At 38.1% G+C, this 13,013-nt stretch overlaps 1 protein-coding gene across 4 annotated transcripts in view; it reads right to left on the reverse strand.

Annotated features, from left to right (window-relative positions):
• The window catches only part of GPCPD1 (glycerophosphocholine phosphodiesterase 1), a 55,238-nt gene that overhangs the window by 16,079 nt on the left and 26,146 nt on the right, over positions 1-13,013 (reverse strand). For 3 of the 4 annotated variants that reach the window (XM_072736342.1, XM_072736339.1, XM_072736341.1), the window contains 7 exons: positions 11,308-11,539; positions 8,935-9,097; positions 8,480-8,612; positions 7,439-7,493; positions 4,211-4,303; positions 1,392-1,469; positions 668-707 (listed from right to left, as the gene is read on the reverse strand). In XM_072736342.1, coding sequence (XP_072592443.1) covers positions 668-707; positions 1,392-1,469; positions 4,211-4,303; positions 7,439-7,493; positions 8,480-8,612; positions 8,935-9,097; positions 11,308-11,539 — 794 coding nt within the window. The remainder of the gene's footprint in view (positions 1-667; positions 708-1,391; positions 1,470-4,210; positions 4,304-7,438; positions 7,494-8,479; positions 8,613-8,934; positions 9,098-11,307; positions 11,540-13,013) is intronic. The other variant, XM_072736340.1, reaches the window with a different exon arrangement.

Below are 13,013 nucleotides of genomic sequence, written 5' to 3' on the forward strand. Positions count from 1 at the left end.
AAAGCCTACAAAGTCGTATCAATGCTCTGGGGATAACCTCTGGAGTCTCTAACACTTTACAATATCTTCAAAAAATCATTTCAGTTATCACAACTGCAGATAAATATCTCATAAGTAATCTACTACATACAGAACATTTTAAGTATCTCAGGGAATACAAAAACATGTTTTCTACCTTAGAGAGACTTATAGTATAATTGAAGAGACAGGACATATACAGAATAAAGGGTTAAAAAAAGGATACACTAAACTTCAAACAAATGGCACAAACTATGAAGTTCTGAGAGTGCCAAGTAAAGTAGAATTACAAAGGGATTTTACAGGGACAAGTTTGGGGAAACTGAGGGACAGAATTGTTAAAGTAACCTACCCCACGTCATACCTAACTGTTAGAGTTGGATTCATATTCCTGGCTCTGGAGCCAGCTTTCATACTTGATATAGCCTCCACTTTGTTCTTTGGTTAAGAATGTTTGGAAAAAAATGATAGGTACAAAATTACAAAGAACTTGATCATCAAGGTAAGAAAACTCGTAAAAGTAAAAACTCCTAAGAATCATTTAGCGAGCCCAATACTACATTCGTTAAAATGACCAAGAGTGTGTTAAATATATATTATATATACGTTAACTATGAAATGAAAATAGTGCTTCCATATTGGTACATACCTTTCAGATCTTTAGATTTTAGGGCAGTCACATGAGCAAGCTAGAAAACACACACACACACACACACACAAAATGCAATCAGAAAAAAAGCCTTAGTTTATGAAGTTATGGTTAACAGAACCGTAACTTGAAAAGCTAGCAAGTTAAAACTGTAAAATGTAGAATTATCAATTCAGTAAGAATAACACTAACTGCATACATACACATAAGATCATGATCAAATACCCAAGTAGGAAAGAATATAAAAATTCTTAAGAAACTGTTCATAATCATTTATATAGGTATCTAATGAGAACAGGAAGAATGATCATATAAAATTACATGGCATAAAAAATAAAATATACAAAGATCTTAGATAGTGAGAGAAGTTTAAAAACCAAGGACAGCATACAAGGCCAGTGGTAAAATAGTGACAGTTATATAAAGAAGGGCAAAAGCGACCAGAGGGCAACCTAAGACTATGAATGAGAGGGGTCAGCCCCTGTGTCTTCTAACAAAGACTTATAGCCTTCACATATGCAAAACAGTGGAGTGGGGGTGGAGGAACTGTTAGAGAAGACAGATGGATTAGTGCAAACCCATTCTTCCTAATATAAAACTAAAGCATATACTCTACTCATGCTGAATATACGGTCATCTCCATGCACAAAGAGAATAATACCATAAACAAGTCTAAATCATTTTAAAACTAAAGAACAATCACATTTTATGTTATCATTACTACCTTTAACAACTGGAGTTGGTCAAATGTTAATTCCTTTACTGGAATTTCAAATAATTCAACTGGATCAGCATCAAATTTCTACAAAGAAAATAAAGAGAAAAACAGGCTTCAAATTATTACTGAATGTTTAAACCCTAGACAGGTCCAACATCCCAACTTAGTGAATGATGAGGACAGTTGTTTGGAGGCCACAGGGAGTCCATGCAGGGGAGGCCCTCTTTTTTTTTTTTTTAATACCATCTTCCAGCTCTTATATTCTAGTTTTAATTTTTTTTTTTTTAAGATTTTATTTATTTATGAGAGGGAGAGAGAGAGAGAGACAGGCAGAGGGAGAAGCAGGCTCCATGCAGGGAGCCCAATGTGGGACTTGATCCCGGGACTCCAGCATCATGCCCTGGGCCGAAGGCAGGTGCTAAACCGCTGAGCCACCCAGGTATCCCCTAATTTTAGTTTTTAATGTGTGGGAGTGCCTGAAAGAAAAAAATAGGTGGGAGGAGGATAGGGCCCTGAAGATATACTGAGAACAAAGCCAGAAATCAGTAATTTCCCCTACTTCCTGTCATGCTGTTCACAATTTATTTGACATCTATATCCAGACTGTACATGACTATGCAATCAATATGCTATAGAACGATTAATTTCTGTCAATAGTTTCTAAACTTTTCTAAACCTTTTAAACCTAAGTTTGGTTTAAAATAGCCACAGAAATCAAAGGTCATGGGGGAAAAAAAGTCTGATTAGCTTTAATCAGTAATACTTAACAGGAAATCTAATCTACTATAAATGGTTTTCCTATGAGAAAGTCTTTTTTATTAGATTTTATTACCATATCAAATGTTACACTGCTTAGGCACCTCTACCTTAAGGAAATGAGTTAATAGACCACCAATAAATCATCAATCCAACAAATATGCTAAAATGCATTACATTTACATTCATTCACATAAATATGATATAAACCCATGTATCCATCAAACTCTTCTAAAGGATATACAAGAAACTCTTAAGAGTAAGGGAGTGTGACCAAGGAGAAAGGGGAAAAGAAGACTTATTTTTCATTTTATGATCTTCGATAGTTTTATAATGAACACAAATTGGTTTTGTAAGGAAAATACTAGCTTAGAAAGTAAAACTAAAAATAAGTAAAATTCTCTAATTTATCCAGATTCAATTTAAGAGCAAGACAAAGTCTGGTGAAAATGGGATCAGTAACACTCTTCAATTAAGTCTCACAGATTTTTGGGAATTACACCTCAATTCATTAAGCTCAATCTTACAAAGATCCTTACTCCTCCATTCCTTCCTGTTCCACTTTGGATTTTTTTCCCCAGAGCAAAACAATCTGCTCCTTTCTACTGTTATTTTACCTCTACTACCTAAGTTGGTGCATCTTCTTCCCTCCCTTTCTGAAGACTATAGATGAGAAGGGTCAGCCCCCATGGTCTATCAACAAAGACATAGCCTAGCCCCTTCATGTATGCAAAATCAGTGGGGTACCCTTCTAGAAACGGAAGCGTGCTTTTCCATATATCATAGTAATCCAAAGCCCCATGACTTACTCAAATCCACAAGCAGGCAGATCCAAGTACCTCGCCGTGTATGTATACCACAACACTCGTGTCTGGTAGAATGTCATACTTGTTAGCAAACTGCCTTAACTTTAAATCATCTCAAAGGAAAAGGACTACCCAGCAGTTTCATAGAAAATACCAAACAAACCCTCCTAGCTTAGGTCCTTAAGAAATCACTTTGTGAATTTGTATAGTAAAGGTTAAACACTCTGCAATTATCATAATGACGTTTGCACAACAATTATAATAATTTTCAAGAAACTACATGCATTTTCAAATCTCCTTCTGGACTTTCTTCTCCGTTGTGCCATTCTCTACTCCTGTCCAGGCTTATCGTACATACTGTACCTTTGGCCACGGTACTACTCCCCTTGCCTCGAGCCTCTGTCCTCTTAAATTCCCCTTACTCCACTATCCAGCTCCAAAGTCCTTTCTACTGTGGCTCTTCTCATTTTGGCCAAATCATACTAATCCATTAATTTGAGGAAAACCTTGAGCTAGAAATAGAAGGGAGCCTAGAAAACAGATACTATGATAGCTTCCTCTCTTGCTTCAATACAGAACAGCAGCAAACTGATACAGAAGCCACCTGGAATGTCCTTTTGTCAGATAACAGAAGAAAGCAAATTCAGCAATACAGAGACCCTACTTTATTACTCCTGTTTCCCCACTCTCTCAATGATGCAAGAACTTGACAAAGGAATGAATTGGCAGTAATTGACCAAAAACCATGAACTGATCAACTTTAATAAATAACAATACACATATATGTAAAAACAAACTTCCTAGTGTTTAAACCTATCCCCAACTGTAAGACTTTAAAAATTAAGGAATTGGGGGACATCAGAGTGGCTCAGTAGGTTTAGCCTCTGACTTGATTTCGGCTCAGGTCATGATCACAGGGTTCTGAGATCAAGCCCCATGTCGGCTTTGCCCTAGGCATGGAGCCAGCTTTAACATTCTTTCTCCAGGGCAGCCCGGGTGGCTCAGCGGTTTAGCGCCACCTTTAGCCCACGGTCTGATCCTGGAAACCCAGGATCGAGTCCCACATCAGGCTCCCTGAGTGGAGCCTGCGTCTCCCTCTGCCTCTGTCTCTGCCTCTTTCTGTGTGTCTCTCATAAATAAATAAAATGTAAAAAAAAAAAAAAAAAAAAAGTTCTTTCTCCATCTCCATCTGCCCCTCCCCACCTCCCTCTCTTAAAAATTAAGTAAAATAACATAAAATAAAATGAAGGAATGTCAACATACCTTTTTCATTGTCAAACAACAGGTGAGATCATGATACACCACAGGCACAAAATCTTTTGAAAGATGTACATCAAATTCTACAAAGGCTGCACCCTAACAGAAATAAAGGAAACAAATATTTGAAAAGCATTGTCTGGCCCACAATACATCTAAAACTACAAGGATATAAGAAATTTACTGTTCACAATAAATCCACAGATCTGTACACAAAACAAAGAGCTTCCTCATGAATTAATGTTATGCTGCAAGCTTTTTCTAAGAAGTAATTTCTTCACTTACAACAATTTTAAGAATTGCTCTTCCCTGTGATAGCACAGCAATTTCATCCGGGCAAAAACAAGGGCAACTATCCACCCAAACACACCCCAGGGATACTCTGTGGCAGTGGCCAGCCTGTCACCTCTGCTACTGCTATCAGCAGAAATGGAGCCTCCCAGGAACTGGGTGCAGAGGGCCACAAGTACCACAGCCAGACAGCTGACCCTCCAAGATGAGCAGGGAAAAGCAGCAGCTGGAGTGCCTCAGCTCTGCACCCTGGTGCACTCGAGCAGCATACCTTCCAGCCTCCCTTGGCAAAATCCCACAAGTGGAGTAAAGAGAAAAGGATGAGGACTGTTGAGACAGAAGCAGCAAGGGCAGGGGAGGTCAAGAGTAGTGTCACACGAGCCCCATCTCTTTAAGAAGCTTCAATGGGAGGGAGAATGACAAGAGTAAGTTAAGGAAGCATTTTTCTAAGTCAAACCCATTCTGACATAGAAATTAATCCAAATAAAGCTGAGAACATAAATGACCCACAAAGGTGTGCCTTCACTGAAAGAAAGCCGGTTGGGATCAAAGGAAACAAGATCTAAGAATCCTATATGTTACTGCAGACCAGAGAAATGCTTGTGTCAAGACGGATGACACACTTCCAGCCCTTCCTGAACTTTTGGTGGGGAGTGGGGAATCTAATTTTGTGAGCACATGTGACCATAGACTAGTATCCAAGAAGCCTATTTCCTTGATGACTTCTGAAGCAGGAAATAAGTTTAGCTCCCTATAGTGCTAAAAACAGGACAAATAACACAAAGCATTTCTACTAAGAACAAACCCTAACATCCTTAAAGAGTAATAATAATTAAACAAATTATAGCTTAGTTTAAACGAACTTTACATGATCACCACCCTTTAGGAAGATAATTTTACCGAGAGATAAAACTTAATTCCAAAATCCAAGTGTGAGCTTTAAGAAATAAGCCAGTAGGGCAGCCCGGGTGGCTCAGCGGTTTAGCACCGCCTTCAGCCCAGGGTGTGATCCTGGAGACCCGGGATTGAGTCCCGCATTGGGCTCCCTGCATGGAGCCTGCTTCTCCCTCTGCCTGTCTCTCTGCCTCCCATCTTTCATAAATAAAAAAATAAAATATTAAAAAAAGAAACAACCTTAAAAAAAAAAGAAAGAAAGAAAGAAGCCAGTAACATACCAGAACCTCAAGGACAGGTTTTAACATTAAAACAAACAAGCCATTAAAAACTAGCATATAGTATTCTAAAATGTGATCCATGAGTTTTAAGGAACTCAACAGAACATGGAAGAACAAAAGCTTAATGAAATGCTCTCTCAAAAAGCAGAGTGGCACCTAGGTGGCTCAGTTTAGCAACCGACTTTTGTGTTCAGCTCAGGTTGTGAGATCAAACCCCACATTAGGCTCTGCGTTGGGTGTGGATCCTACCTAAGATTCTCTCTCTCCCTCTCCCTCTGTCCCACACTTAAAAAAAAAAAAAAAAAAAAAAAAAAAGGCATGGAGACACTGAAAGTTCCTTAACAGGATCTTCATGTTTACACCTAATAAGACAATGTTTAGAATAGTTAGCTACAATGAACTAAAATTGGTTCCAAATACTGAACCAGACTCCAACATACTCATAGATTTAATATTATCCTTCCAACACAAAGACAAAAGTATGTGCTATTAATATTTTTAAACACTAATTAATGTAAGATGTCATGAGTTACAAGATACTTTATATACCACTAAAAGGGGAAAAAATGCTGCCCATGACACCATGATGCAAGGCTTAGAAAGTTGTAAAATAGGATGCCTGGGTGGCTCAGCAGTTGAGCATCTGTCTTCGGCTCAGGGAGTGATCCCAGAGTCCCGGGATCGAATCCCACATCGGGCTCCTTGCATGGAGCTTGCCTCTCCTCCTGCCTAAGTCTCTGCCTCTCTCTCTCTGTGCCTCTCATGAATAAATAAATAAAATCTTAAAAAAAAAAGCTGTAAAATCCTTACCAATTTTAGCAATGCTGAAATACAGAAAAAGTATGTCTTAGACTAGATGTTTGCTCATATAAATGATAAAGCTAAACATCACACTAATCAAGTTTACTTGTTGAACTAAGTTTAAGGCATGTGGAGGACACTGCGGAAAAAAATAGGAAAAAAAAAAAAAAGAGCTGTTCCTTCATTTTTTCCCTAGTTTAACTATGGAGCATGAGGACAGCCCTGGTGGTGCAGCGGTTTAGCACCGCCTGCAGCCTGGTGTGTGATCCTGGAGACCCGGGATCAAGTCCCATGTTGGGCTCCCTGCATGGAGCCTGCTTCTCCCTCTGCCTGTGTCTCTGCCCCCCCCCACCCGAATAAATAAATAAAATATTTAAAAAAAAACAACAACAACAACAACTATGGAGCATGAGGTTTTTCAGTCAGGTACAAGGCAGCAGGGGGAGACGGGGAATCTCAGATTCTTGATTAAAAATGTCAAGTTGCTGAAAAAAACTAAAAGCTAAAAAATGGACTCTAACCTTTTATAAATGGATAAAAGGAATTAAGAAATTTAACATAATCAAGTTGGTATGCAAGATATAGACTCACTTAAATATTACATAAAACCACCATCAAATCCTTCCATAAGCATTATTTCCAAAGTATCTGAATGAGGACAATATTCAGTTAATGAAAATCAATGCTTAATTGGGAATGTTCTTCTTGCCCCAATAACTCAAAATTTGTAATCTCAAACAAAAATGCTAATGATTCTATAGTTTTCATCCCAATCTCCACCAAGAATCTAAAATCAAATGCTCAGAGATACTTTCTTGTCACTTAGAATCATATTCAGAAGAAGCATGCATTTTGACCTACTTAACTTCTATAAGCTAATGGAAAAGACTCCCCAGGCCCACATTTCTCTACTTTGCCACCCTTGGACCAACAGTCCCAAAATCTTTTAAAAAAGAGGATCACGTACATGACTAGCAGCATTTCTTAAAGAAGCAATAGTATTTTCTTGAACTTTAGCAAGCCTGAAAGAGAAGAAATATATATAGTTATCATCCACTATAGAAAAGATAAAAAAAACAAATGTAATAAAGAGGAGGCCAACTGGGGCGCCTGCGTGGCTCAGTCACTAAGTAGAAAATCCTGACTTCAGCTCAGGTCAGGATCTCAGGGTCCTGGGACTGAGCCCTGAGTCGAGTTCTGTGCTTGGCAGGGAGTCTACTTGTCCCTCTCTCTCCATCCCTCCCCCACTCGTGCACACTCTCTCCCTCTCTCTCAAATAAACAAATAAATAAATAAAATCTTAAATTTAAAAAGCCAATTATAACAATGAAAGCAGTTCAATATTACCTATTCTGAAGCTACTTCTGCCATCCCCAAATTAAGACTGACCATCACTTGGTGAGTATATGCATTACGGAATAAATGCAAGTTCTAATGATTATAGGTATTTACAAGCATAATATAAATAAATCCCACACCCACACATACCTCCCCCCAAGTGAGGTGATCAGTCAAGGAAAACAATCTTTTGCAATGGCATGAAATAGAAGAGACACAAGAGACTTGCTCCTTGCAATGGTGTCTCAGATGACTTAATGCTGGCAGACCAGAGGAACTAAAAAAGGCTAAATGACAACAAGCAGGACACCAGTATGGAAACGATATCAAAAATGGGTGAGGAAACCAAGACCCAGAGAGGGGAGCATGCTAAAAGTTGGGACCATAACACAAATACTGAGGTTCAGGGTGCCTCCCCTGCATCAAGCTTTCCTTCCTGGCTTTCTTTTTTAATGTCCCTCTTGGCATCAGTTCAGTAGATATTAGAGACTGACCAGAGTCTTACAAAAGAGTTAGTCTCTACTTAATTTTAATTGGGAACCCCAATCACTGAACTACATTAAATCCCAGTCAATAATAAAAGATCCTTTGACCTTTAGTGGGCCAAACCAATGGAACCTTATCATGCATGAGCTACCAAATGCTAATACCACTCAAATATTCAACCCACTGAGCAGTTGTTGTAGAATTCCCTGCACCTCGATGTCCAACATCCAATGGTGTTCTTGGCTTCCAATACTTGGAAAATGAAGACTTCATGTCACAATTGTATCCTGGTAATGGCTTAATAATTATATAGTCAACTTTCAAGGAAAAAAAGAGAGGAGAAACAAAGATAAACCTGATTAAAAGGGCCATGGTGAACAATGAAATGGTATTACATTTAAATGCCACTCCAGTCAAGTTTATCAATCTCTATCAAACAGAAAATAAATCACAAGTCAAAACTGATTCAAAGTAAAGCTTCCAGAAAATTTCACAGATGTCCCTTATTGTTATCATAGTAAACATTCTAAAAACAAATTATTAACTTAACACCCCATTCTCAAAAGCTCACTTTGAAACTAACATTTGAACCTAACCTTTGTTCATTTGTAAAGGGCCACTCTGCTTCTACTGGCTTACCTCTCACTTTGCCTATTGTTTTTCTGGAATTTCTGCTCATGATGGGAAGAGTGAGAATTCCAGCGCTCTTCCCACTCTCAGCAATGGTGGATGATAAGAGGCATGCTGTCCCTACATGTCCAGGAAGGGCATCACCCTGAACTACATGTTCACTGAGATCTTCCTGAAATGAAAAATGAGGTTTAAAATAATCCAAATTCTTATACTTCAGTATTTTCCACTCAAAGATAAAAATACTCCCTTAAAATTAATTCATAATCTAAGGAAGATCAATAATATGAATCAAATTCATATTCCAGTAATTTAGATAGATTCTTTGTAAAAAAATAAATAAAAAAGATACCTTTTCTTTTAGTATATATTTTAAGATTTTATAGGATACTTTATTAGTCATAATTCTGTTGATTGGCACTGCTGATCCTCTAACATGAATCAGATGAATTTAAAACATTGACAAATTTTCTAAGTATTTTTATATTCAAAGGCTAACAAACACCTGTAGTGAGCTGCAAATGTGTACTGTATTCTCTAAAAGTGCATCCACACAGATGACAAAGGGACAGTTAACTCTCTAGGAAACTGAATACTCACTTGGATATTACACTGGATATTTTATTAGCCTGTTCTATAAATAAAATAGTACTTTCAAAATTGCTAACCAAATGAAAAGCAAGTTAGGGCATTTGAAAGAGTATTAAAAGGTAGCTGCGGGGCAGCCCGGGTGGCTCAGTGGTTTAGTGCCACCTTTAGCCCAGGGCCTGATCCTGGAGACCTGGGATCGAGTCCCGCGTCGGGCTCCCTGCATGGAGCCTGTATCTCTGCCTCTCTCTCTCTCTGTGTCTCTCATGAATAAATAAATAAAATCTTTAAAAAAATAAAAATAAAAAATAAAAGGTAGTTGCTTGGGGCACCAGAGTAGCTCAGTGGTTGAGCATCTGCCTTTGGTTCAGGTCGTGATCCCAGGGTCGTGGGATTCAGTCCTACATCAGGCTCCCCACAGGGAGCCTGCTTCTCCCTCTATCTATGTCTGTGCCTCTCTCTGTCAATGAATGAATAAAATCTTAAAAAAAAAAAAAAGGTAGTTCCTTAAGATATAAGGAAATATTCAACCAAAACCTCACATTTTTATAATAAAGTCCCACAGAGGTCTTTACTTCGGTAAGATTGAATGACAGGTTTTTTAAAAATAAAATCCTTTGTTACAGTTTTTTTTTTAGAGGGAAACACTTTCAATTTCCTACAAAGTAGCCAAAAAGCCAGTTGTAAAGGCTATTGCATAAAGGCTTCATCAAATTAAACAATTCAAATACTATAATGATTTTAAAAAGTGTAACAAATGTTACTTGTGGATTTAAATCCATTCTGTAGGATGCTATTTTCACAAAACTGTGGCTAGGTGCTCTAATCTAATGGAAATGGAAGTGGAAGTGCCAAAGAGCAAGAGTCGAGGGAAAGTAGTACACATGACCAATAGCTGGGTACAATAAAGCAAGGACCTTGGCCAGGGACCCAGCATGACTTGTGAAGAAGAGTTTAGTGTAAGAGTCCCAGCTCTGGAAAGCTGGCAGCAGATTCTGAATAACCCAGCACAGTTTCCATAGCAACCCTTTTTTACTACAAATATGTATCAAGTAAAGTTGTGAAAATGAGTCTGCTGTTAGGATTTCTTATAATAAAATGCCTCAATAAACCACAAACTTCAGTCATGAGGAGGATTCAATGATGTGAGTTACACTGGGTTGCCCACCAACAGTTAAACAATCTGATGATCTTCCCTCTATTTATCCTTGAAGGCTCCTGGCTCAGTTGGTAGAGTACAAAACTCTTGATCTTGGGGTTGTGAGTTCAAGCTTCACACTGGTTATAAAATTTTTTTTAAAAAAATCGTAAAAAAAAAGAACAGGTACAGACATCAAGACATCTGATCTTGATGTAATACATCAACTCAGCTGAAATTTTTTTATAGTACTTGAGTCTATCAACTCCAAGTTTTCTTTTTCTTTTTTTAATTTTTATTTTTTATTTATGATAGTCACAGAGAGAGAGAGAGGCAGAGACATAGGCAGAGGGAGAAGTAGGCTCCATGCACCGGGAGCCTGACGTGGGATTCGATCCCGGGTCTCCAGGATCGCGCCCTGGGCCAAAGGCAGGTGCTAAACCACTGCGCCACCCAGGGATCCCAACTCCAAGTTTTCTAAGTCTGCTAAAATGTATAGGAAAATAAACATCTATAAAGATGTATGAATCATGGATTTATACACAGACTAAAATAAAAATCAAAACATAAAAATAAGCCCATGCCTGCATTTTTAAAAAAATTTTTTTTCCACGCCTGCATTCTTTCTCAACTCCCTCTGTGCAGTAATTACTCACCTCAAAAAAATCAAATATTAATTCCAGGTTATCTGGTTCCATTGTCTGTATGCTGTACTCTGTCCAACGATCGGGCTGTAAGCCATACCCACACTCTGGCTGTGAATGCCTGCATTTGAACTCATTGTCGCTTATTAAGGATATCTCTAGGCTGTTGGACATTTTGTGAAGAACGGTGGGAGACACCCTATCATCATCATCCTCTTCCAAGCCCTCTAGTGTCAGCTTTACTCTACACAAATGGAAAAAATAATGAAATGCAAAAACATGGAACAAAAGGAAAAATCATACAAATGTTACGTTAATGCTAAATTTAGAAGTGCTTCCTGAATATGCTAATTCTTCAAGTAACAAAAATACAGTATTATATAAGACTACACACATAATACCAACTAAAGCACTAGTTATGTTTTATAAAATACTGATGTTTTTATCTACGTATTTCTGCAAAGAAGTAAAACAAGATAAATGCTCATTATGCTTAAGGTTGTTTTCAGTAATTCTTTTTTAAAAAATGAATCTATAGAAGTATTTACTATTATCTCATTTGTAACTGGCTATCTTATCTTACAACTTCTTTTGAAAAGTCTCACAAAGGACTATACGTATCAAACAAGCACAAAATTGAGCCATATTGTTAGTATATATTAAAAGACTAAAGTTGGAGGCTATAAATTAAAATTTTTTGGGATGCCTGGGTGGCTCAGTGGTTGAGCGTCTGCCTTCGGCTCAGGGTTCTGGAATAGAATCCCTCATCAGGCTTCTGCATGAAGTCTGCTTCTCCTTCCTCTGCCTATGTCTCTACCTCTCTATGTCTCTCATGAATGGATAAATAAAATCTTTTTTTTTTTTAAAGATTTTATTTATTTATTCATGAGAGACAGAGAGAGAGAGAGAGAGAGAGAGAGAGAGGCAGAGACATAAACAGAGGGAGAAGCAGGCTCACCTCAGGGAGGCTGATGTGGGACTCGATCCCGGCACTCCAGGATCACGCCCTGGGCTGAAGGCAGATGCCAAACTGCTGAGCCACCCAGGCATTCCAGATAGATAAAATCTTTAAAAAAAAAAATTTTCTGCCCCTTTCTTCTACCTTACCACAGTGAGCCCAGATACTCTGAAAAATACATTATTAAAGAAATTATTGTATTAAACATTTATTTATATGCATGTACACTTTTTACATGTATGTACTTTTAAAATGAAACAAACAGAATGCCTGCATGGCTCAGTCAGTTAAGCGTCTGCCTTCATTCAGGCCATGATCTCAGGGTCCTGGAATGGAGCCCTGAAGCAGGCTCCCTGCTCATCTGGAGTTTGCTTCTTCCTCTCCCTCTGCCCCACCACCCCACTCTCACATGCGCATACGTGCTCATCCTCCACCATCTCTCTCTCAAATAAATACTTAAAAAAATAAAAAAGTAAAATTAAAAAAAAAAGAATAGTTCTGGATCAATACTGATTCTACTAATGAGTCTGAAGGAACACTCTCTACCAGGATACGTGAAAAGAGACCACAATTGGGACACAAGAAAGGCACGAAGATAAAAATAACTATTCTGCTAACAGAATGTGCATTTACAAAACAAACAAACAAACAAAAATTCAAGTTTAAAGAGATCAATGAAAAAAGTTTTAGTCATTTAGGGATGCCCGGGATCAAGTCCCACATAGGGCTCTCTGCATGGAGCCTGCTTCTCCCTCTGCCT

This window comes from Vulpes vulpes, chromosome 14 (assembly GCF_048418805.1).
Source record: "Vulpes vulpes isolate BD-2025 chromosome 14, VulVul3, whole genome shotgun sequence".
In the NCBI taxonomy this organism is placed as follows: Eukaryota; Metazoa; Chordata; class Mammalia; order Carnivora; family Canidae; genus Vulpes; species Vulpes vulpes.